Source organism: Protopterus annectens, chromosome 2.part2 (genome assembly GCF_019279795.1).
Source record: "Protopterus annectens isolate FY-2018-M chromosome 2.part2, PAN1.0, whole genome shotgun sequence".
Classification (NCBI taxonomy): Eukaryota; Metazoa; Chordata; order Ceratodontiformes; family Protopteridae; genus Protopterus; species Protopterus annectens.
Genome location: NC_056730.1, coordinates 1,097,208,460 through 1,097,233,996, shown reverse-complemented (window position 1 = coordinate 1,097,233,996; position 25,537 = coordinate 1,097,208,460). Strand labels below are relative to the sequence as shown.

At 41.1% G+C, this 25,537-nt stretch overlaps 1 protein-coding gene across 1 annotated transcript in view; it reads right to left on the bottom strand.

Annotated features, from left to right (window-relative positions):
• The window catches only part of PNPLA7 (patatin like phospholipase domain containing 7), a gene marked incomplete in the record, with an annotated part of 4,152,928 nt that overhangs the window by 2,140,505 nt on the left and 1,986,886 nt on the right, over nucleotides 1-25,537 (bottom strand). The window contains 1 exon segment of the mRNA XM_044064320.1: nucleotides 23,263-23,394. Coding sequence (XP_043920255.1) covers nucleotides 23,263-23,394 — 132 coding nt within the window.

The following is a 25,537-nucleotide window of genomic DNA, read 5'->3' as shown; positions in this document are numbered from 1 at the left end:
ACTTCCCTTTTTTCAGCTGCCACTATCACCATGGCGTCAACAGGTATTCCTTTGGATCAGTGAGGCTCATCCTTAGGGGCTCACATTTTGGGGATCAGCTCGATGGTGTAAGGCATCTTCCACGCCTGCTGAGTGATCAATTTCATGACATCATCAGTAGATGGAGAGATCCAAGAAGTAGAGGGATGGGCACGAAAAAGCTCCAGGTATACTGACTCCTCTGAAGAAAGCTGCATGGAGAAACAGCCACCTCTCTGTTTTAGAATTTCTAGGATGTCCCCGAAGGAAACATCATCAGTGGGTCACCTGGGGGAACCTTCCCCTTTAATCAAAATCAGTATCTTCAGCGAAAGACTCCTCCAGGGATTCTAAGTGTTTCCTCTTGCACTTCTTCTTTGCAGGAACTTCCTCGGGGGGATGATCTGGGGAAGTGCCGGAAGAGGAAGCCACCACAGTGGGTTATCCTGGGACTTTTGTGCCCTCTGTCCCGGGGATGAGGAGGATGGCAGCTCAGGTGAAGGGGATGTAGACAGTTGCCCCAACAGGAACTGGCAAAGACTGAGAGTCCCCAGTGAACAAGGCCTTTTCCATGATTTGGAAGGCAGGCCCCGCATAAAGAGATAGAAGCCCGGAACCAAAACAGACTCCTTTGGAACCAGGGACACACCCCACACCGAGGAGGTGGCCCCTGAAGCAGAAGCCTTGGTCAATGCTACAAAAGCCAAAACTGAGGAAATTGATCCATGCACCTCAAACCCGACCAGAGAGCTTCAACCCTGGGAGCCCACCAGTGACAAAAACTCAAAAAAGAGCTGCTGAAGGCACCTCTTTAAACTGGAGACAAGGATGCTACCAGAACTGAGACCGTTGACGCTAGAAGTGTCTGAGGCCTCCAAAGACTCAACAGAAGCTGGAGGAGGAAGAATTGGAGGTGTTGTAGATTGGCTGGTTCTAATGCCAGTGTGGCTAGGAGCCAAGGACAATCCCCTAGCCATTAGAAGCTGATCCACCAGTCTCAAAATTATGGCTTCTGAAAGACTCTTAGATCATATCAAAGCAGTCGAAGGAGACTTAGGGGGGTCTCACTTCGAGAAAGCGACTTGGCGGCCTGTCTTTAAAGGGATCAAAGGTTGGTGAGTATCTATTCCTAGGGAGCAAAGGCAGCTGTGACTGTTTTGGCATGGAGGGTACTGTGGGCACCGAAGAAGTTGCTGTCGGCTCTGATAGTGTTTTAGGTATCAATCCAGATAAACCTTCTCATGCAGAAGAGCTCTTCGGCACAGAGGTCAGTTTGGAGACCTTATTGGGCAGTTCAGACATACTAGGAAGTGAAGAAAGTCTTTTCTTGGTGGAGGAAGAAGAGGAGGATGAAGATGTGCTAGCTTCAGTCCTGGACCCAGAAATGGCCTCTTCAAAATCAGATTTGAGTAGACCCTTTAAGATAAGTTTATTTTCCACTCGGTAACGGTATGGGTGACATATTGAGCAATTTTCCTGAAGATTTAATTTCCCCAGACAGTACACAAATAAAGTGTGCCTGTCAGAAATGGGCATCTTAACCTGGCACGTCTGGCACCTTTTGAAACCAGAGGTGCCGTCTAAAGATTTGGCAGGATAAATGTTGTTTTTCAGCCATAAGGGAAAAGAGGCTGAAACACACACGCACACACACGAATAGTTGAGAGAAAGAGATATAGTGATACAGAGATTTTTTTTTTTTTTTTTTACAATTAAAAATGGATAGCATAATAGATAGAAAAGGAAAATGCCAACAATGGCAATTTAGGAATAGCTAAAAAAGGTAATAAAGAAAAGAAATGTACCAACGATGGTACTTAAAGTGACTACCAATGGCAGAAAGAAGAAGAGAAAGTAGCACACTCACATGAAGCTACGAGAAGAGAGGGTAGACAGAAAGAAGATTAAATAAGAAAATTAAGCAAAAATTTGAAGAGAAGAGTTTTAAGAGAGATAAACTTACTTTAGAAACAGCCAAGGCTCGAGAGAAGGACAACTGCGTCTTACCTACAAAGCGGCAAACGAGATCGGAGGTGATTTTGAGAGGAGCATTACTGCCTGGCTCAAGAGTTTGGAAGGCACGAGCTGGAGTAAACGTCCAAGTCAGTTGCGAGGCTCGGAACTGAGCCCACTCTCAAGAACTGAGAGAAGATTGACAACATCAGATAAGTTTTTTATCTTGTGGATGAACAGGTATCCCATGAAATGGAGGAAAGGACTCCCACTGCTATTTGTACTCCGAAGGATCACTCTCAGAACTCATTTGTCTGAGATGATCTAGTGCCAAAGTGAGAAACGGAGACCCAGACTTTGGGGAGATTTAAATATTTGCCAGAGTGGGAGGGGTAAAGTTATCTTTTGCAAATAGTCATTCAGCCTCATTAGGCAATCCTTCCAAGGCGTCTCTTCTTTTTGGAGCTTCCTTGACATTGTTATTTGAATGTCTGTTTGCTAATTTTGCTTTTTATAAAAATGTGCTGTGGAAGGTACAAAACCTTTAAAAAACGTTGATAAGGAGGGTTGAAAAGTCTGAGTCACCCCGTGAATCAGTCTTACTTTCTCATCACCTTTCTTCAGGGTGCAGCAGCAGATGGTCCAAAAACAAACTCCCTATCTAGAAAATTCATATTTTCAGCCTTAACATCCTCTGGTTACTTCCGAGTACATAACCATGCAAACTTTTGTAGAACATTCCCAGTTGCAAGTGCTCTGCAACAGGCATCAGCTGAATCTTAAGAAAACTTCAGAGAGTGAGTGTTGACTTGAATTTCCAGATATATCTTCCATTCTTACCAAGAGGAGGACTAACATTTAATAAAAATTTAGCAACAGCAGGATTTGCCCCAAATAAATCACTGTAGGGTCAAATCTGTGATGTGAAACTAAAAATTTGCAATACTGTGGAACTTCATACAATTGATCTGCCTTCTTAGCAGCTGCAGACTGGCTGTGAGGCATGTTAATGGCAAAATAAAAACATCATCCAATGAAGGAACAGGAGTAGGTTGCGAAAATTCCAGTTCCAGCAAATCATAATATTTTTTTCAAAGATATTGGGATGTCATTATGCTCTCAGTGAAACAATGGATTCACTGCTGAAATGGCTTCAGAAAATTCTACTAGGGTGAAATTTAGAAGTTATGTATTTACCATAACTTGGCATCTGTGTTGTCCAATTGTATTCCCCCTCACTGATGGGACTTTGGATCCGGTGTCGGATCTGATTCAGCCACTTTCACTAGACCTTTGCTCCGAGTTTCAAGCTCCTCCCACTCCCATAATGCCCTGCAATTCCTCTAGTTCCTCAGATCAAATTTGCTGCCCTATAAAAGGATCACCTGCAACATATCTGTGTGTATGTATGAATATCTCTATGTAAATGAAAGGAATAGAGAAAGAAGGAATAATAAGGAAATTACCCTGGTCTGGAACTCAAATTAGAAACTATGGGTTCTTAATTTCCTCCAGATAGCTGACAACAGCTTAAGTTGGGGGATGGATGGATGAAGGACATGATGAAGAATGAAACTGGACAACACGGATGCCAAGTTATGTTAAGTACATAACTTCTAAATCTGATGTCCATTTCATTGTTCCTCACTGATGGGTCAGAGTCCCCAGCTACATAAACTCTTGGGTGGTCCTCATGGAAGGATATGCTGGAGCACAGTGGAACCAAAGAATGCTCTGCTTCTGGAGACAATGACTACTTTATAATGTGAAACAAATGCATCAGATTTGGACCAAGTTGCTGCATCACAAATTTCACCGATGGAAGTCCTGGCAGAAAAAAATGAGGACGTGGCCATCTCCCTAGTAGAATGAGCTAAAGTGCATACCCTTAAGTGAATAAATGGTCAAAATACAATCAGTGATCCATTTGGCTAGTGTAACTTTGGATACTGCCTGGCCTAAATGGTTAATTGAAAAAGACAGAAAAAGTTATCTGATTTCCTGAATTCTTCTGTCTCAGGCAGATAGAAGCGTAGCTGTCTGTGGACATCAAACAAATGGAACATGTATTCACCTTTACTGGAATAATTAGGAAAGAAATCTGGCAAATTGACTGGTTGATGTTTACCTCTGTGGCCACTTTAGGCATGAAGCTAGGATTAGTTCTTAGGGAGACTCTGTCCTTTAGAAAAACAATATAGGGTAGTTTGGATGAAACGGCTTGTAATTCAGACACTATTTTAGCCGAAGTAACACTCACTACAAAAATTGTTTTCCAAGATAAGAATTTTATGTCACAACAATGAGCTGGTTCAAAGGTTTTTTGAGTAAGACCTTGAAGTATGACGGTAAGGTCCCAAGGAGAAGGGTCTTTGATCGGGGCCGGAGTAGAAAAATGCCTTTCATAAAGGCCTCACATAGGCTGGATGTTGAAAGGGATGATGAAGAAGCAGACTCTTTTCCTAGGTGAATATCTGCAATTGCTTCCAATTGAAACTTTATAGTAGAAAAACTGGCACCATCTGGAAAAAGTGATATTAGAAAAAGAAGAATGACTGATACTGGAGCCGAAAAACTATCAATAATCTGTTTTAGGCCCAAATCAAAAATCTTTTCCACTTAATATACTAAACATTTTTGGTTGAAGGTTTTTGAGAGGCGATAATGATCTCTTGGGACTGCAGAAGCTAGCCTGCACTTTCTTAAAGTAACTGGAAGTGGAGAAACCAAGCTGCAAGTTGTTGGGATGTTGATTCTCTGATGGGTGAGTTATTAGATCCTGACTGGGATACATTATCCATGATGGATAGCTGATGTAAAACTGTGGAAAGGGGAACCATACCTGACAAGGATCGAAGGGGGCAATGTGGATCAGAGTGCTCTTCAACCTGCTGGCTTTCTGTAAGACTTTTGGAGTTAGAGGAATTGGAGGGTAAGCATACAGGAGACCTTGGGGCCAATCAAGGACTAGAGCATCCCTGTGTGACTCTCTTCTGGGGGGGATCAGAGCGAAGTACCTGTTGCACTTGTTGTTCAGGCTAGAGGCAAAGAGGTTGCAGCTACTGATTAGTTTTGGGACCACTGGTGTGGGCTCAGGACAGATCTGCTGAGTCTGTCTACCAGTGCGTTGGTTTCTCCTGGAATGTGCATTACAATGAGAAAGCGGGTTTAAAAGATTTCCCATTCCCAAATCCTCATGGTGCCTCTGCAAAATGGGTATGAACAGGTTCTCTCCTGCTTGTTGAGGTACCAGACTACTGACATGTTGTCAGTATGAATTGCTAATGTTCCCAAAGGGAGACATTCGCAAAAGGCTTACAACATCAAAAAAAATGCTCTCATTTCCAGGACACTGATGTGCAACTTGGTCTCTGTTAAGGACCACATGCCTTGAACCATTCTTCTTCTCTTTCAGCTTATTCCAGTTAAAGGTCGCCACAGCGGATCATCTCTTTCCATTTCTTCCTGTCCTCTGCATCTTGCTCTGTCACACCAACCACCTGCATGTCCTCTCTCACCACATCCATAAACCTTATCTTAGGCCGCCTTCCTTTCCTCTTACCTGGCAGCTCCATCCTTAGCATCCTTTTCCCAATATACCCAGCATCCCTCCTCAGCACATGTCCAAACCAAAGCAATCTCGCCTCTCTGACTTTGTCTTCAAACCATCCAACCTGAGCTGACCCTTTAATATACTGATTCCTAATCCTATCCATTCTTGTCACACCCAGTGCAAATCTTAACATCTTTAACTCTGCCACTTCCAGCTCTGACACCTGCCTTTTCCATTCTTCCCTGGGAATGCCCTCTCCCCCAGCCCAGCAAGGAAGCATCCATGGTCACAATGCCTCTTGGAAGGGGAAGACAGAAAAGCCTGCCCAAGTACAGGTCATTTGATCACATCCACAATTGGAGGTGATGTCTGTAGGTTGGGGTCAGACTGATGGGAATAGATAGTGGTTGATAAAGGATGGAGCACTGGACAGCAAGAGTCCATTGTAGTACCTGCATGAAGGATCTTACTAGTGGTATCGATTATGGCTGCTGACATTGATCCGAATTCTTGGAAGATTAGTCACACTGGTGGTTTGGAAGTATCTAGTACTTGCACATGTTGCCGCAAAAACATTACACGTTGTGGGGCAGTGCAGCTACATGTGTGATCGTGTTCAACTGTGTTCCTAGGAAGTCTAAGTTCTGCACAGGAGCTAACTTTGACTTTGCAAGGTTTACAGTGATTCCCAGTTGGCTGAAGAGTTGCAGTAGGTATTCTGTGACTTGAAGAAGTTGATGCCTTGTTGGTGCAGTCAAGAGCCAATCGTCTAAGTATGGAAACACCTGGAATCTATATAGTCTCAGATGAGCTGCCACCACTGCCATGCACTTAGTAAACACCCAGGGAGCTATGGTGAGATCAAAGGGCAGTGCTTCTTTACTGGTAATGATTGGCACCCAGCCAAAAGTGCAAATGTCTCCTGGAGTGCCTGTCTATTTTGATATGATAGTATGCGTCCTGGAGATCTATACAGCACATCCACTTGTCCTTGCATAGTATGCATAGTAGTAGTAGCAAAATGGACTGGACCATAACCATTCAGAACTTCAACGTCTTGACATAAATATTCAGTCTGCACCAGTCCAAAATGGATGGAGGTGCTTTGTCTTTTTTGGCACCAAAAAGAAGTATGAGGAAGTTCCAAACCTCTGTGTTCAGTCGGGAACTTCTGGGTGATTCTTTTTTTCTAGAAGTCTCTGAACTTCTTGAAGAGCACATTCTCTCTGACTGGATGGTTGTCTCTGATCTGAAGTGTTAGGATCTGAAGACAATAATGCTGCTGCAGACCTTGGTAGAGGTGCATGTCCTGTCAGATCCGAGGGTTCTGATGGCTCAGAGGAAGACTTATTTCCGGTCGGATATGAAGTGCTTGGACTCGATACTTTGGGTCTTTTATGGAGTTTTTCAGGGTCACCTGACATAGTCCCTGGAGAAACAGAGGAGGCATGTCATTTTAGGTCTTTGGATGTAGATAATTTGATGGGGGTTTGAGCCCCAGAAGATGGTAATAACCTTCTCAAAATAAGTTTGTTTCATCTGTCAGAAAGAGTGCTGGGATTAAACACTCCACAAATACTGCACTCAGCCTGAAGATGCACTGGCCCCAAACAATATATGCCCTTCTTGTGGCTATCAGAATGTGGGATCTTATGCCCACAAGAAGTGTATCACTTAAAACTGGTCAATTTTTACAACATGATACACAGAAATAAAACAGTCACACAGACACACACACACAGAAAACTGTTTAACATTGATGAGCAGAAAAAAAGAGTTTAAAAAAAAGTGCCAGGAAGCACTAGAGAAAGAGAAAAAAACATGGGAGGGGAATGGAAGGCCATACCGCCAGAGAGATATAAACTATTCGGAGGGGAGGTTAAATATAGAACAAAAATATATTGAGGAGTATATCCAAGAAGAAATGTATACAGAGTTAATAAAAGGTAAAGAAAAAAAAGCACAAGAAAAACATTTATCTCACTGATGAAGTCACTCAAGACAGTGTATCAAATCTGTGCTGGATCACGGCAAACGAGATCTGAGGAACTACAGGAGATGAGAGGCATTATGGGAGTGGGAGGAGCTTGAGACTCGGATAAAAAACTCTAGTGAAATAGGCTAAATTGGATCTGATAGTGGAGCCAAAGACCCATCAGTGAGGAAGAATGAAACATCAGATCAGAAGAGACACACTCCTCAGAATCTGAATAAATAACCTGAGGAGAGAAAACAGATGTTCTCTCAACAGCACTACCCTGCTCAATGTACTAGAAATCTTTAAAAAATGAGCAATTAATTTTTTTCTTACCAATAAACTAGGATGGAAGAGTCAGGAGTCTAAACAAAGCCATGAGCACAGCCAAATAAGCCATTCCTGTCTAAAGTGATTGATTACTCACAGTTCCAAGATTCAGATGATGCTGATTAAAATTACTAGCCCATCCATATCAAGCAACCATCCCAGACTTCCCAAAAAAGGATTGACTTCCACTTTCAGCAACCCATTTTGCCTACAAAGCAAATGCTTCCAAAAGTATTCTAAACAATGACAGACAAGAACACAATGACTGCATCATAAGAAATGTATGTTATCTCAAATTAAAATTGCATTAAAAGCCAAAACTACACTAGATGTAGATGCATTTCTAGTAAGCCCAGTACTACCTTAATCCCTGTTCGTATGAACACAGTACCAGTGTGCAGACTAGTTAAAACAGAGCAGCCATTCATATTGCTTAGCCACAGCTGTGTCAAATTACACACTAGGCAGGATTCATCTTACAGACATACTCTTCTCCCAGATAACTCTACTGTAAAACTGCCCCTTGACCCTTTATACTTCAGTACTTACTTTCATTCACAGGATCATTGGAGGTTACCAGGCTGTTGGCTCTAGCGCCGTTACAAGCCTAGCCATGCTACAGTCTTGTTCCTTTAAAGATCAAGATATATAGCCAATATTTGCAACGCAGATCTAAGATCAGCACTGGCTGCCCCTGTACAAGAGGAACATAGGCGAAACTCCGGGGGCAGATTTACAGTTCCCCATCCAAATGTCCAAGTTACGCTTAAATACGGTCATTGAGGAGCACTATTCAACTTGAATTGGGAGTTTGTTCCAGAGGACTGGCAACCTCTGGGAGACATATCTGTCTCTCCAACATGTCCTGTGAATGTTGCAGGCTAGGTTGAGGTCCCTAGAGCGAGTGAATCTTGTCCCATTTGATTTGTGGATATGCAGCATATCTATTAAGGCAGGGTCTGAGACTGCTCTGTATGCCAGGTTCAAGTCACCTCTAAGCAGTCTATATGATACAGAGTACAGTGACAGGGCCTTCAGTCTGTCCATGTAGGTCATGTGTTGAAGGCCCTGAATTTTCTTGGTGAGAAACCTCTAAGGTTGCTGCTGCAGGTGTCTGGTGAGGTATACACAGAGGGGACCATTGGAGTCTATTATTGGTCTGGCGAGGGATGAGTACAGGGGAGTTATAACCTCTCGAGCTTTGGATGCTATGCCCTTACTTATGAGGTGTGCAATGTAGAAGGCCTTCCTTACCACTGTGGACACATGATCAATGTTAAGGTTGCTATCAACCTGTGTTCCCAGATCTCTCACCACTGGGTTTGAACATACGAGGTTATTATTAATATTGTAATTTGCAGGGACTTCTCCTTTGTCAAAGGGGTTCATAATGCATTTTTTTGTATTAGGTTTAAGTCAGTGGCTTTGGCATCAATCATTTAACAGTGTAAGCCCCTTTTGAAGTATGCTGACATTGTTGAGGGATTCAGTGATTGCACCCAGTTTGTAATCATCTGCAAACTTGGTAAGCCACAGGCCATCCATTTTAATCTGGATTATTCAGAAATAGATTCCAAATGGTAGGGGGCCCAGACAGATACTTGGGGAACACCACTGGTAAAAGGTCTACTAGTAGAGGTGGAATCCCCAACTTTGACTGTATATGTTCTGTTGGTAAGCCAACTAGTTGCCCATCTAATGATGTATGGGTTAATCCACAGTTTTAAACTTCTCCAAGTCTTTTGGGTTTCTAATACCATGATAGGAATGGACCCCATTCTTAAATCAAAGTACAATTTAAGGTCATGAAATCAATGCTGTTTCAATCTTCGATGTCAGCCAAAGGTGCTCTTTGCAGCACCTGTAATGTGCCCAGTAAAGACTCCTTCTGCAATTCATATGGGGTTACATGTATTGGTAAAATATCTACATATGATTGTAGATTATTTTTTATAAGACCCATTACTGTCTGAGTATCTTCCACATTGCTCTCGTTTCTGCCTGCAAATCCTAATATTTTAAGACTTTGTCTCTCTCTGTATGTAAGACACTATAGTCACTGGGTGTGGCAATTTCAATGATCAATGCTACTTTTTTCTTCTTTTCATGGGCCACTATTCCGGTTTTCTACCACCTATCTTTTGAACCATTGGTAATGGGTGATCGCATGTGATGTAGACTTCATCATTTTTTATGATGCTTTGTGGCTCATTTCCAGTGTTTTTCAGCCAATTTAATATGATAATGTTTGCACAATCCCAGTGCAACAGTCTTGCCTCATTATTATGCCTTTCAGTATACAGTCCTTCTGCCATTAGTATGCGACAACCAGCAACAAGGTGTGTGACTGTTTCCAATTCGGTTTCACAAAACCTACATTTGTCTGTTTCTCCCACATGTTCAGAGGACTCTCTAAACCAACGGGTACATAGCCCACTATATCTTGGGCCACCAATATTAACCTTTCATCTCTTGGTCTGAATTTGCCTCTCCTTGACCATTCCTGCATTCGATCTTGACCAGTATGAGACTCTTCCAGAAATTTTCTATATTTGCAACTATATTTATGCATTTTCCATATTTCTTGTCTTCTCATCTAGTCCTTTAACTTATATTTTTTATTTTGTTTTTTGGCACATTCAGTTGCTGCCTGATTTTTATCTACTTTTGGTTTGATTTCCATTCCTGCTTGACACCGATATGTTTCTGCTAAATTAAGCAGAGAAGTTATCTTATTCTCCTCATGTTTCAAAACGTTCACTGTGTTTGGGTCTTGAGAGGTCAGTAGATGTGTGTGCAGTCCTGCAATTGCAAATCTATACATTTAATCAATTTCAAGGAGGCCCATCCCTCCTTCGGAACGGGGAATATATAAACTTGGAATGCACTGAATTTTATAAATAATTTGGTGAGCATGAAGATGTTTTCCTGTCTAATCTATCCAACAGATTTTGGGGCCAATCAATCACTCCAAAACTGTAAATTAGGACAGGAAGAGCAAATTTTACAGCTTGAATTTTATTCCTAGATGTCAACGCTGTTTTCAGGATTAATTTAATTTTAAAGTATTCCTTGCTAAGTTTCATTTGCATTTGTTCATGCTTTTCTGTTGATCCCACATCAGTTCCCAAATATTTATACACTCCCTCTTGCTCAAGTTCCTTTATATCACATTCTTGTCCCAAACTGATGTTTTCTTGGTGCTGCCCCTTTTCCTGCTTTAAAGGTTGATTTTGCACATTTATAAAGACCAAATGACATTCTTATATCATCTGAAAAAGTTTTGACAACTTGCAGTTGTGCTTTCAGTTCCTCATCTGATGAGCTATAAAGTTTTATATCATCGACAAAGAGAAGATGAGAAGTCTTTACACTTTGTTGTTTTCTAGGAGCCAAATTACAGCCATGGCCTAAGCTGCTAAATATACACCTTAATGGATTAAGGGCAAGACAGAATAGCAGCGGTGACAGAATGTCACCCTGGAAGATCCCCCCTTTGAATTTTTATCCCTGGGATAATAATTTGTCCTTTACAATGGCTTAATTGCAAAGTGGTCTGCCACTGTTTCATGGTCACTGTAATGTAGTCGATCAGTGTAAGAACACTTTTATCCATGAATGTGGGATACTATCAAATGCTTTTTTGTAGTCAATCCATGCCATACTTAGATTCTTCCCCTTTTTACAGTTCTCCACTAGGAGTTTAACAACAAATGATCCTTTGTTCCATATAACTTTCTTTTATTGCCCTTTTTGTTCTATTGTCATAATTGAGTTTTCTTCTAAATGACTATAAACTGTGAGCATCAATTCCAGTGTACAGTTTATACATCGTCAGAAGGCAAGTTAATGGTCTACAATTTTCTGGGTAGCTTGCAGGATCACTCTTAAGTAGGAGCACTGTTTTTCTGTTGTTAGCGAAGTTGGTGGATGTGCTAATCCCCAGCTGGGTGAGTTTCTCAATGAATCCTGAGCAGGGGATTGTGTCAAAGGCCTTGGCAAAGTCGAGATAGGCTGTATGTACTGTTTGGCCTTCATCTAGTTCTTTAATGACCTTCTCGAAGTCCACCAGGTTTAATAAGCAGATCTGCCCTTAACAATGTCAAACTGGGTCAGGGCAAGAGGTTGAAGGTCTCCTACACCCTTGTTGATAAGGACCAAGGCTATATCCATGGCCTTACAGATGAGGCTGGTTTGGTTAGGCTTATGAGTCTATACTTCTCAGGGTCAGGTGAAGGACCCCCTTTCTGCAGGGGGATTATGGTTGCTGTTTTTCACTCTGCAGAAACAAAGCCAGTACTTAGACTGTGGTTGAAGAGAGTGCCCACTGGTTCTGCTAACTCCTGATCTGAAAGTGCAGTTATAACCTGCTCTTTGGAGATACTAGGTAGAGGACTGATGACATGTATACTTTGGGGTATGATTGGTGCAGATGGGGGTGGTGGTGAAGTTTTTGCCAAACCTGTCTGCTAGCAGGTTTGCAATGTCCTCAGGTTCAGTATGAGTGGTACCATCCACTACTAATTCGGCACAAAGCTGGGTCATCCCTCTTCGATTTCAGACGTAGCTGAAGAATGCCTTGTTAGTATCCTTATCTAGAGATACTAATATAATTTTGTAACTACCTTTAGAGGGCTTTACAAGATGTCTAATTTGTTTGTTCAACCTGTGACGGGTGTTGCTTCTCTGCTGAGACTGTTCCCTCTTGTTCTTTGACAGCAATTTCTTTCTCTTGTTGTATAATTTGTTTATGCTAGATGTCCACTCGGGTGGCTTGTTTTTTCATGAGAACTTTGTTTTGATCCATTCTGGTGCAACTGAGTCTATACATTTGTATAAGTGCTCCTACAAAGCATTTGTGCACACCTACGTAAAAGAGTCATTGCTGTCACTGGTGGCAAGGGGTTTGAAACTATTTATGCCTTTGCTTAGATTGCTATAATTTGCTTTGGAGAAATTTTTCAACCTTTTGCTCCTGATGGGGGTCAGGTACTATTGTTACTTCAAATGAGACTGGTTTATGATCAGACTTTACCAGGGAGGGTCCCACACAAGGGGTGGTGCAGCGGTCCCCCATGTTGGGGAGTACCAACCCAAGGACATTACAGTCCCTTGTGAGGAGCAGACTATTTGTTCCAGAGCATTTGTGTTAAAGTCCAGGAATCTTAGGGCAGGCGTGTTTGTGCTCATATATGTTTCTCAGTTGTTGAAAGGATAGTTAAAGTCACCCATGACCAGGGTGCTTGGCTATATTACGAGTGACTCAAGTAGGTCCAGATAGGTGGTGTGGTCTTCATGGTGGGGCACCTACAGCTAACAATGACATGGACAGGGATCTCTCCTAAAGTTAGTTGGACTTGGAGTACCTCTAGGGAGTTGTACTGTTTAACCAGTCTTGAGGTGTATTTGTCATTAATGAAGACGGATACATCTCTTCCCTTTGGTTCTTTCACGTTCATTTTGAGGCCTGAACATGTGGAAGGCAGTGTAGCCTTGCATGGCAGGAGTAATCTCTGCGACCTTGAACCATAATTCTGACTGCACAGACATCAGCATCTTCCAGAGTAAGGACTGTTTCCAGTGAGTGCGGTTTCTGATTTAGACTCCTAGCATTAAGTAGCATAACCCTGAGTTTATCTCTAGAGGATATTTTTACGTTGGGAATTTTGTTCTTATGACATTGGCTAAAAAAGGCACTATGGGTGAGGCAAGTACCTTTGCCAGTAACCGAAAGCAAAGAGGTGACAGATGAAGACCATCTCTGGCAAAGCAGTGCGGTCTGTCGACCATATTGTCCCAAGCTCAGAAGATACTGGATCTGCCTGGATAGACACCAGAAGCTAAGCCAATTGTTGAAGTCAATCATATTTTGTTTATACTGAGGCATCATTTTGGGTGAAGACAGAATGCTGCTTAGGGCTAGAGACATACCTGCCTAGGACACGATGTGAAAGTTCAGTCATGTCTCTTTTCATATAGTCCAGTGAGGTACTTCTCAAGTTATTCACTCCAGCATGGACTATGACAGAGTCATAATAGTGCTTGTTGTTGACAGACTTAAGTGCATGCATGATTTGACGGATCCTGGCACCTGACATGCAGCTGACTATGACCTTCTCCTTGTCCAGCCTATTGAGGGGGACATCTGTGTGTCTCATTATTGAGTCACCTATGACCAAGACATTTGGTTTTGAGTTGATTTGCTTAGGGGCTTATTTAGTGAGACACTGATACATGTGTTTTATGTGTAGTGGAGTCTGTTGGGACTGTATTACGTGCAGAAGGTTTGTGCTTGCAAGGTCTCTGCTCTTGTGGTAAACTTCCAGTGAGAACATCTGTGCATGTGGGTTTTTGTGTTATGCTCTTGGTTTGTGAAAGAGGTGAATCGTGTGTACTGACAACCTGCTTGGTATCTGGTTTGTTGTTATGTGAAAGAGAGAAATCATTAGTTCCAGATTCATAGTATAGAAACAACTCTCACATATTGTGTTTGTATGCTTTAGGAGTGATAGGTTGTCAGTATACATTAGGCAATTGCTACATTGCCTCAGGATGTCCATGTCCATCAGGCTGGCTGAAGAAATGTTGGGAAACTGTCTGCCCATTATGATAGGTGCATTCTGCAATAAGTATTGGGGAGTGGGCTAGATGGACAAGGTTCTGCTATATGACTAGTAAAATCAGGTAATCAATGGGGAGGTTTAGGAGTAGAAACCCGTGTCAATGACTCAAAATGCATAGTTGGGGGTGCTCTCTGGGCAGCAGTGTCCAGCTGCTTTGCGTGGCGAGAAGCACGGAAGCTTAGGAGGGTTCCCTAGCAGTTATCAGGGGAAAATTTGTCTTTCTAAGTGTTTGCATCTATACATGGCAGTGCTAAACCCTGTTGCACACTGCGCAGCTATGGCAAATGCTGTGCTTACATACAAGCACATTTAAAACAGCTCTAACACAGTCTACCAATAAAAAAGCCATTCACTGAGCCTTTATTCTTGCAGTCGCCAACTCAGATGGTTTCCAAGCTACACATGTCTGCCACAAGGGTGCAGGAGGGCCCACTTAATGTAAGATAGCTGTTTTTAGGGCTCAAGCGATATCATGCAAATCTGAGTCTAGTCTATGCTATTAAAGGCAGATGAATCAAAAAAACAAGTGCAGACTAAAATGGGTCTATATTATATTGTCAACAGCTGAAAATGTTGACTCTGACTTGTTCAACACCAAAATTTCAAACTACAAAATTAGCGAACGGTGATTTGGCCATTCGTTAATTTTGTAGCTCGACATTTTGGTGTCAAACAAGTCAGAGTCGACATTTTCCGCTGTCTACAATATAATATAGACCCAACTAAAACAGTCACAGCAGCAAAAACAATATAAAATGAAGCAAAAGAACACTGAAAAACAATACAAATCAAGCTAGTTATACACTCTGCTGAGACATATCATCCTAAACTACCTAATAACACCCCATCCTTTCTCTTACCCTATCTCTACCTTTTCTTAATTTTTCTAAATATAATGACCAATCTCCAAACTACCTTGCTTCTTTTCTTTCTGCTAGGATTCCTAACATATCTGACATATATCACAGCACAGTATCGAACTCACATCTATATATACACAGACACTTGCACTATCAATAATTCTGACTTAAACCAATCCTCAAGTTACTCAGTATCTCTCAAAGCTTACTTACCATAAGACTCTCTAATACCCCGAAACTCACTGTACTAAACAGTCCTAAAAATGGAACATACAACATCCTTTTAAATACTACCAAAAATTCAAGCAAAATTCAATCAATAAAAAGCTCCTTTACTTTTCTTATATTGCTTAGTCTGGTGACATACACCAAAATCCCATTCCCACCTTTCCAGCTACCACTAAACCATACAATAAAAAATTAAAAACAGTCAGAATAAACATATGCAGCATATGCAATAAGATTAACGAATTCCATGCATGGACAGCCCAACATACTCATCTCATAGCCTAGCTGTTGAAGAAACCTGTCTCAAACCTAACATCCAAGACTCTGAAATTCTACCCCCAGGGTATACCATGATCCACTCAGGCAGACTACATAAAAAAGCTGGAGGAACAGCTTTATTCCCAGCTCCTCAAACTGTACAATATATTCAAACCCTACTCCAAAGTTTTTCAATGGGGAAATATTGATTACTTTCCTACAAGTAAATAATTCAAGAACACTTTTTAACTGCACTGTACATTCCACCAGGTCACAATATACCCATTACTGAAGATTTCTTGGCATGGATAATGACTACCATTCCAAACGAAACTATTATCTTAGGCGATATAAACATCAACTGAGTAACTTAACTCAAGACTTCCCTACCATGAGTATTAATCTCTTATGCTTTTCACAACTTCTCAAAACATCAATTAGATATGACAAAACTTAGAACCAGGGATCTATCACTGACTGGACTCTGGTATCAGATCCAAGTAAATATACAAATACGGGTACCTTTCCCAACACACACAGTGATTATCCACCTGTCCATACCCATAGATCCACAAATCCTACATCCAAAGGATATTTCAAAATGATCCGCAACCTAACTTCAAGCCTCAGTCTTTTGATATATTTATTGGTATTAACTGACTCCTTTAAAATTAATACGTCTTGATAGTGCAGTAAATTACCATTCAACACCATATTTTAGATACCCCTAAAAATGTTTCACCCATTTGCAAAAAAAAAAGAGATCCAAAAACAAGAACAAAGCCTGGAAAGTATAGGTAATAAAACAGAACACTAATAATTGCAACCACACCCAAAAAAAAAAAAAGTAACCAAAGACAAAAAAAAAAAAAAAATCATTCTACACTGCCCTTCAACCCAATCATAAATGCCATCCTTAGAAATTCTGGTCTACTATTGCATCATTCCTTAATCCCAGATCCAAAAAAAGACCTCACTGCTTATACAAATAAAACTGAACAATAAAATGCCAATATATTCACTTCCTACTTCATTAATAGTATTGCTAAGCTCACCTCCAAAACAATCATCCATCCCCTTAATCCAAATAACTACCTCCCACTATACAAGCCTCAGATTCTGTAAACAATCTTTCACATCATTCCACTCCTGCACCTGATTCTACCCTACCAACTGCAGTAGTTGCCCAAATTTTACACTGTAACCTGTCGCGAAAAATCACATAAAAAAACTACAGAGGCTTAAACCTAGCTCTAATTCAGAAGACAACGTTCCATCTCAATTTTTAAAAATTGCAGTTGAAGCAATATCCTACCCCATTTGCATACAATCCATCTCAGAATCCTACGTCCCATCAATTTGGGGAAAAAAAAGAAGTTTTGTCTTACCATAGCGTTCCATCTGTGTTGTCGATCTTCATGTAATCCTTGACTGTGGATTTGGTTCTGAGCCTTGGAACCGACTCAGCCATTTACTTCAGCTCGCGCCTCCCAAAAGCTCTACCCATAATGCTCCTCTCTAAATTACCTCACATCACATTTGGCGCTTCATGTGTCAGACGCATCCAACTTCTCTCGAGCTTTGGCAGTTAGAGTAAGTTTTTCCACTATTTTTTCTTCACATATACATTTTCTGTACTTCCATGCTCTTCTTTTCTACCCACTCCTCTCCTTTCTTTTCTGCGTGTGTGAGTGATTCTTTTCCTTCCCTTTCCCCTACCACTGGGTAGATCTTTATGTACCATTGTGGGTACTATCCTCTCACTTTCTTCACCGTTAAGGCAATTCTGGTTACCACTGCTGGTGCCTTTTTCCCTTCCTTTTTATCTATATAAAGAAAAATAAATCAAGTCTTTTTCTCCCCTTTTCCCTCTTTGTGTGTGTGTCTGAGTGCTATCAGTACTAGGCCTTGTAAAGCTAGCATGACTGATAAATCTTCCAAGGGCACCTCGGGTTTAAACAGGTGCCAAAAATGTGAGAGAAAGATACCCAATTCAGATGTGCATGTCTGCTGCATATACTGTTTAGACGCTATCCACCTTCAGGAGGATTGCACCATTTATCATGGTTTCTCAACCAGGACCTTGACTGAGCAGAGAAACAAATTAATATTGAAAGGTTTGTTAAAGGGAGACTTTGAGAAGGTAATTTCTGGTCCAGGAACTGAAGCCAACTCATCATCCTCTTCTTCTTCTAAACCAATGAAATGATCTCATTCAGTTCTGGGAAGTTCCTTGGAACCACGTACCAAACTGACCAAGCAGCCTATGGTGTCAACAGCTTTCATGACACCAACAGGCAAAAATGATTCGGCACCATGCATTGCTATAGAGCAGAAACCTGCAGCTTTGGTACCAGTAGTTTTATAGGTACCAAAGCAAACTACCTCTATTACCTTATCAAGAACTACATCTTCGGTTAATCCATTTTTGGACAGACCACCCAAGCCATTCATGGAACCGTGACCACCTAGGTCTCCTACTGCATCATCCATTCGGTGCCCTAAGAGTATCTCAGAATTGGACATCATGAGGCTGGCCGACCAGTTCCTGATGGCAAGGGGATTGCACCTCCATCTTCGGTTCTCAGCCAACTCGGCTCTAAAACCTGTCCGACACAGTCACACATTTCTCCTCCAACTCCGGCCAAGCCTTTGGAGATCCTGGCACTGACCTACCCAGCTTCGACTGCCTTGGTTCCGGTTATTGTCTCTTCTCCGGAAGAGAGAATTGCCTTGAGTTCTTCCAGTTTTTCGGAACCGGAAACCCCCCGAGATCAGGGCTTCATCACTGGCTCCAAGGGGCAGGGTTCGACTTCAATTATTTTGGAGCCTTCCATGCCCCTTGGTGCTTCAGCATTCGTGGGCTCGACCCAAGCTTCTACTTCAGAGGTGGCTTCCTCGGTGCGGGGTGGGACCATAGTTCCAAAGGAGTCTATTTCAGTTCCAGACTCCCACCCCTCTACAGGGGGACAGCCTTTCGGATCATATAGAGGTCGTTGTCCATTGTGGACTCCCAGTCCTTGCCACCCATCGGGCCAAACAACATCTATATTTCCTCGACTGGAGCTTCCACCAGCCTCATCCCTGGGACAGGGGGCACAAAAGCCTCAGGAGCGAGACACCTTGGTGGTTTCTTCTTCGGATACTTCCCCAGAACATCCCACAGAGGAAGTACCTTCAAAGAAAAAGTTCCATCAATTTGGAAAAAAAACATTCATTATCCCACTCCATAAAGGTGAAATCTCCACAGAAGTACCTAACTATCATCTCACTGCAATCCTCTCCCCTCTCCAAGCTGCTTGAAAAATGTGTACATCGACAACTCTGACAATATCTGTTTCAAATACAATTAAACTAATCTGAACATGGTTTTGGGGGGGGGTCTATATCACCATCGAATGCTTAATTGAGCAAATTGCTATTCATCAAACCCTATTCAGCAAAAGCTGAATTAAGCGATCTGTTTCAGCAAAAAAATTCCTAGGGAAAGAATGTGGTTGTCCATAATCAGGGATTTGCCCTTTTCTCCAGTGTAGTGTAATCTCAAAGTTGGTATATATAGTTAGGGGGGTTGTGGGGGACAAAGGCCCCCATAGTGGAGGGAGTGGGGAGGTGAAGCCTCCACTTTGCAGGGTGTTAAATTTTGTTGTACTTGTTCTGGTCAGTAGCTGGCCTACTATTTTTTCCCTTAGGAAATGTTTGGCTGAATGGTCATTCGCTTAATTGAGCTTTCGGTGATTTGAGTTCGCTGATTAGCGATTCACTCAATTAAGCTTACGATGAAGTAATATAGACCTGGTTTTTGACCAGCTCATAGTACAACTACAGCTCTACTGTCCTTCATGAATACTATCACTATAGCTAGAGACTCCGGCAAAACAGTCTTGACACTATTCTTAGATCTTTCAAAAGCATTTGATACTGTTTTTTCTATACAAAACCTCTTCAACAACTCACAAACTTAGGTCCTTCTCCTCCCTGCATTCACTGATTCTCTAGCTATATGCCTAATAGACAGTAATCGGTGAAATGGCAAAGAAGCCTCTCTTCATACTCATCTGACTCCAGGGGGTACCCAAGGGTTCAATTCTTAGTCCCCTTCTTTTTATTATTGCAATAACCTCCACATATCTACCTATCATGGCTCCCTTATTCAATATGCAGATGACTGTACTATCTGCTCTTCAAACATTCTATCACACCTCCAGCAGATAACCCTAAACACAACTAACTTTAAAATCCAGTCTCAGACTTAAACAGAAATTGAAATTGTTCCCCATACTAAATTCCTAATAACAATAAATGAACATCTTTAATCTGATTTCCACATCTAGAGTTGTTGTGTCTTTCGGCTTTTCCCGGTTAGGGGTCGCCACAGCGGAACTCCGGTCCGCTAATGATTGGTAGTTGATTTTTACGTGCCGAGTTACCAGCCCTGACGCACAACCTTCAACGAAGGTACACCCATTCACGCATGTCTCCACTCAAAAGACGCTCTAGCTGAGAATCGAACCGGACAGCGTCTTACTGTGAGGCGACAATGTTACTGCAACACCACCACCGCATTTCCACATCTAGAGTAATATATTTAAAAAAAGTATCAGAATCTTGAGTCCTAACACAGACAAACAATTTCTAAATACATCAATCAGAACTACCCGTGCCATTACCTACCTCCTACCATCACTCCTGTATGAAGCACCTCTTTTCACCAACCACCATAGCTCTTTAAAAGCAAAACTGGAACTATGTTATAACAAAATAGCTAAACCTGCAACCAGTGTACCTTATTTAAACCCATCACTGTACTGTTCTTCAGTCTCTTAAATGACTTGAACTTCCACATCATCTTAATAATTACAGTTTATTGTGTCCCATAAAATCATATACAAACCAAACACCTGCCCAGTGCTAAATTCTATACTCCACATCTACCATCATAAGAGATCACTCAGATCTGAAGACAAGCAAATTCTCACTGTGTACAAACCCAATGAATCAGCCAGGCAAAGCTTCTACTCCCATACTGTTTCCAAAATATGGAATATTCTATGCCTTAACATTAGGAACAGTTTTAATCTATTAGCATTTAAACATGTTCTAAAGGAATTCTTTTCCAAATCTTGGCGCTGTTCCTGCTCAAAACCAGCAAAAACATATCTCATCTCTGCTATCTTAATATACACTTCCTGCACCATCTAAAACCCTGAACTCTCTCTTTCACAAACTGCAGTCGCCTATTTTCATAGTCATGTTCTACATTTCTGAAATAAGAAAACCTTCTTTTTTCCTTCTTTCTCTTCCATTCCTACCTTACACTAAAACCATATTTTATTTTCGGCTCCCTTTATCCTCATCTTCACATACTCTGCATATCTCTTCAAAGTCACTGAATGTTTCTCTAAAGCATACATCTTGCACTGCCCAATATTTACTATTTTTTTTCTTCAAAGAATCCCATCTGTAGAAATGTAAGAACCTTTACAACTAACTGATCACAAAATGTTTTACAACAAATACATATGCAAACGATGAACAGATTATCTAAAGGCACATGTTTTAGGATTGTGGTGCTCAATGAGTTTTTTCCTTTGATATTAAAATATCAATATCCCAATGTAAATGTAAATATGATCCTATGTAAATACCAGCATTGTATTACCAAAAGTCATATGCAAATGTTGTGCTATGTAATTTGTAAATTTAAATTTTGTCATCTATGAAGCTTTTCTCCCTGGGCCTCCACTGAAAATGGGTACTCTTGACCCAGTTGGACTTTCCTAGTAAACAAATGTCAATAAACAGACGGATAAACAAATAAAATAACTGAAACTGGACAGGATATATGTTTAACTTTCTGCTTAGTTTTTACAGGAATTTCCATAAAAGCAGACTGAACTTGGTCAGGCTCATCACTTTGGGAGACAGGCAACCCATTTCAGCTAGGCAGAGAGGCATTTCACGCTCCTCCAAGACAAGGAGGAGTGGTTCTCCCATGCCAGCCAAGGGCATTCCAACAGCCACAGAGGGCTCGTCTAACCCAAAGTCCATGGTGGTTGAATGAACTACACCCTGAGGAAACTACAGTAGAAAATGGATGGTCTAAGGAAATATAAATGGCCACACCACATCTGCAGCTAAAGCAGCAAAGGCTGTCTGGAAATCTTCTTTTTATTTATGGAGGAAAAATGAACTGAGGAACTGGTTAGGCATTCCATGTTAAAGCCAAAAATGAGGCCTGAAGCTCGGTAACACTGACAACAATGGCCAACAAAAAAAATATTAAGTATTAAACAAAGTAGTGTTTTCAACTTAAAAACACCATATAAAGCACAACATATACTTACCCTCAGACCAAAAAAAAAACTTTTTCCACAAAAAACAAAAATAAAGTATTTTTCTTACAAGTGTTCACCCAAACGAATAAACACTTCACAGTTTAAACTGAATGAAAAGTCAGCTGACAGTCCAATAAATATCATATCAAACTCTTAACTTGTAATAACTAATTTCACAGATACAAAGTTTAGTTTCTATCATAAAATTAAAATGCGGAAGGCTTTTTCCTCAAAAGGGAACATATCTGCCCAGAAGCATTAAAAATGCTAGTCAACTGCTGATCCTTGAAAGCCTGCATTAGGAGTGCTATACAGCCACAGGAAAGCTCTGAAGGGCATGCAGCCCAGGCCATTGATTTGCTACTGCTCTGCCCAAACTGTCAACGGTCTGGCCTTGAGGAAGGTGCCCTTAAGCTCTGGAAGTTGGACGGCTGTTATATCTTGTGTAGGATATATCCTGTATAACTAAGTCTTCTACAGCAGTGATCAAACAAAACACAGGGAAGAGAGAGAACACACACCTGTGGCAAATCAAGCAGTATGATGTATTACTTTCATTCAAATGGGAACTGGATGATAGGATGGGTATTCACAAATCCACCCTTGGCTTGACTGGGCTTCTCCTCTTTGAAAAAAGAGGTACAGTCTAAAGGTGTAAATGGTCACCAGACTCAGTTGCCATGCATTTCCTATGATTCTTATCATTCATACTATTTTTAAAAAGATTTTGCCAAAGCACCAGTCAGTCAGTTTCAACCACATGGAATATTTAAAGGGATCACTTGTCAATGAGACAACTTATTGCTCAGCAGGTACCTTGAATGCTATGTTACTCAGGCAAGCAAATGTAACCCATTATAGACTTGCAATGGCAGCAAGTATACAGGTACATACAGTCCTAAAACACAAACTGGCATTTACTTAGAATGGGAGTATTTATCACCGCTCATGACACTAACTTATCTTCAAGGATTTCAGGTACCACAGTGTCGCATTTGTAACACACAGAAAACAATTCTACTATCTTCTCACACCTTCGCTAAAATGGAACTCAAAATGGTGTGCACTTGTCTTGTATCAGACTGCAGCAGACAGCTCACTGACTAACTTTTTTTTTTTACCTCACCTGTAAACAGCTCGTCCTGCTTCCACAGCAACCCAGTCCAGAGCAAAGTCAATCTGCCGTACAAAAGATGACATCCTTTTCACTACAGTGTGGGCCACGTTTAGCACAATACTTGGCTGTGCCCGCATTATCCTGTGGAAGAAACAGGTAACCGTGAGATATATTCTAAAAAAGATTTTCTTAAAGTAAGAGTGAAAGCATGAATCAAGAAGCTGGCAAAGGTATATTTTGAAAAGTAAGCCAAGGGATAAAGAGTACTTTTTGAGATGAATTCTAAGCATGCAGAGAAACCAAATACTACAGAGTAAACAATGCCAACAAACATGTCATAATTCATTGTTAAAGGCTTGACACTACATTTTTTTTATAACTGTGTTAACAGCAAATGATAAATAGAAAGTACAAATGTGTATGCAAATTCACCACAATAGTGGATATTTGAACAGATCACTTTTTTAGTAGCCTAAACTAAATAGGACCTACCCTGCCAAGAATCAGCAGTCTGGCCAGTATTCAAACCTTTTGAACACCTTCCACTTACAATTTATGTCCTAGAAGGCATGAGGGCATGCCTTTACAAAAGCATATGTACAGGTGCCAGAATTTGTAGTTTGCCTGCCTTTACAGAAAGGAGACTTGAATCCAGACACAGTTATGTACTAGAAGAAAAGAGAAAAAATGGATAAGCAGAACCCTAGTCTGGGAGATGGATTAGGAACAGGAACCAGTAGGAGACCCATAAAAGGAAGGAAGGAGACAGCGTTATCATGACCCCTGGAGAATAGTCTTAGCAAATTGTGTTCCAATTCTGGAAAAGGAGTCCAGATTTATCATTTGAAGAGAAGAGGATGGCGCAGTGGTGCAGCGGTAGCATAGTCGCCTCACAGCAAGAGGCTCTCTGGTTCAGTTCTCAGTTGGGGTGCCATCTGTGCGGAGTCTGCATGTCCTCCCTGTGTTCGTGTGGGTTTCCGCCAGGTGCTCCGGTTTCCTCCCACATTACAAAGACATATGTGTAGAGTGTTTCTCCTTGGGCCTCCGCTAAAAACTGGCTTTGTTCCAAGTCGGACTTTCCCAGTTAAATGTTAAATAAATAAATTTATAATGTTTGTAGTGAGTGGTAAAGGTGTATATAGATGACGAAGTTCTTACCTCTAGAATACTTCAAGATTTTTGGAAAGAGGTTGCCTCTAAAAGCAACCAAGGCTCTGCTAGAATGAACCTTGACCTTGGAAGGAAGGTTCTTTTCATGGTGAGAGTAACAAAATTGGATAACACAGAATAACCATTTGGAAACTGTCTGCTTTGACAATGGTTGTCCCTTTTTCTTACCTTCTTAGGAAATGAAAAGCCGATTGAAAGTCCTTTATCCTGTTAATATATTATCTGAGCTGCCTATAGACATACAGAATATGTAGGATTCTCTCTCTCTCTGTCGTTTTTTGGTTTAGGAAAAAAGACACAGAGAGATAGACTGATTTGAAGTGAATTTTAATACTACTTTTGGCATGAAAGAAGGATTGTTTTTTTTAAGGATATCCCATCCTTATGAAAAGTGAAATAAAGCTAAATTACCATAAGAGCTTGTAACCCAAACCCTCTTAGCCAAAAACAGGGCAGTAAGTAGCACTGTTTTCCACGTTAAGAACTTTAAATCAGCCCAATGAACTGGTTCAAAAGGAAAAAGGATAACTTTTCCTGGTGCAAAACTGAGAAATCGAGGAGGAGCCACCTGTTTTCTAGGTGAACGAATGTGAAGTACTAATTTCAGAAATTGTTCTACGTGAGATAAGGAGATAAGAGGGGATTCTAGGGGCAGACAAGCAAAAGTGACAGAAATATTAATCGTAAGAGATGAATAGAAAGCATCAGATTTGAGCAATCCATACAATCACTGGAGAGGCAGTTGAGTTTCAGCCTTAAAAGGGCCCTGGTTCCTTTTATGGCACCAATCAGAAAATCTCTTCCACTTAGGAACCCAAAAAGGGCTTTCAAGTAGAATGTTTTCAGCTTCCTTTAAAATCTACTGCACATCCTCAAAAAAAAGGTACCTGAAGGGGTTCACAACTTTATAATCCAGGTAGTCAGATGTGGAATTTGAAGGCTGGGATGATTCAGAGACCTCTCATCCTGTGTAATTAAATCCATTATGTGGGGAAGTTTCTGATAACTGGCCATTTTCATGACAAGGGAGAATTCACTGCTGCCTGGGTCAAAGGGAGTTAGTTACAAAGATTATTTTTGAAGTGTTCTCTTGGATATTTAAAAGAACTCTGAT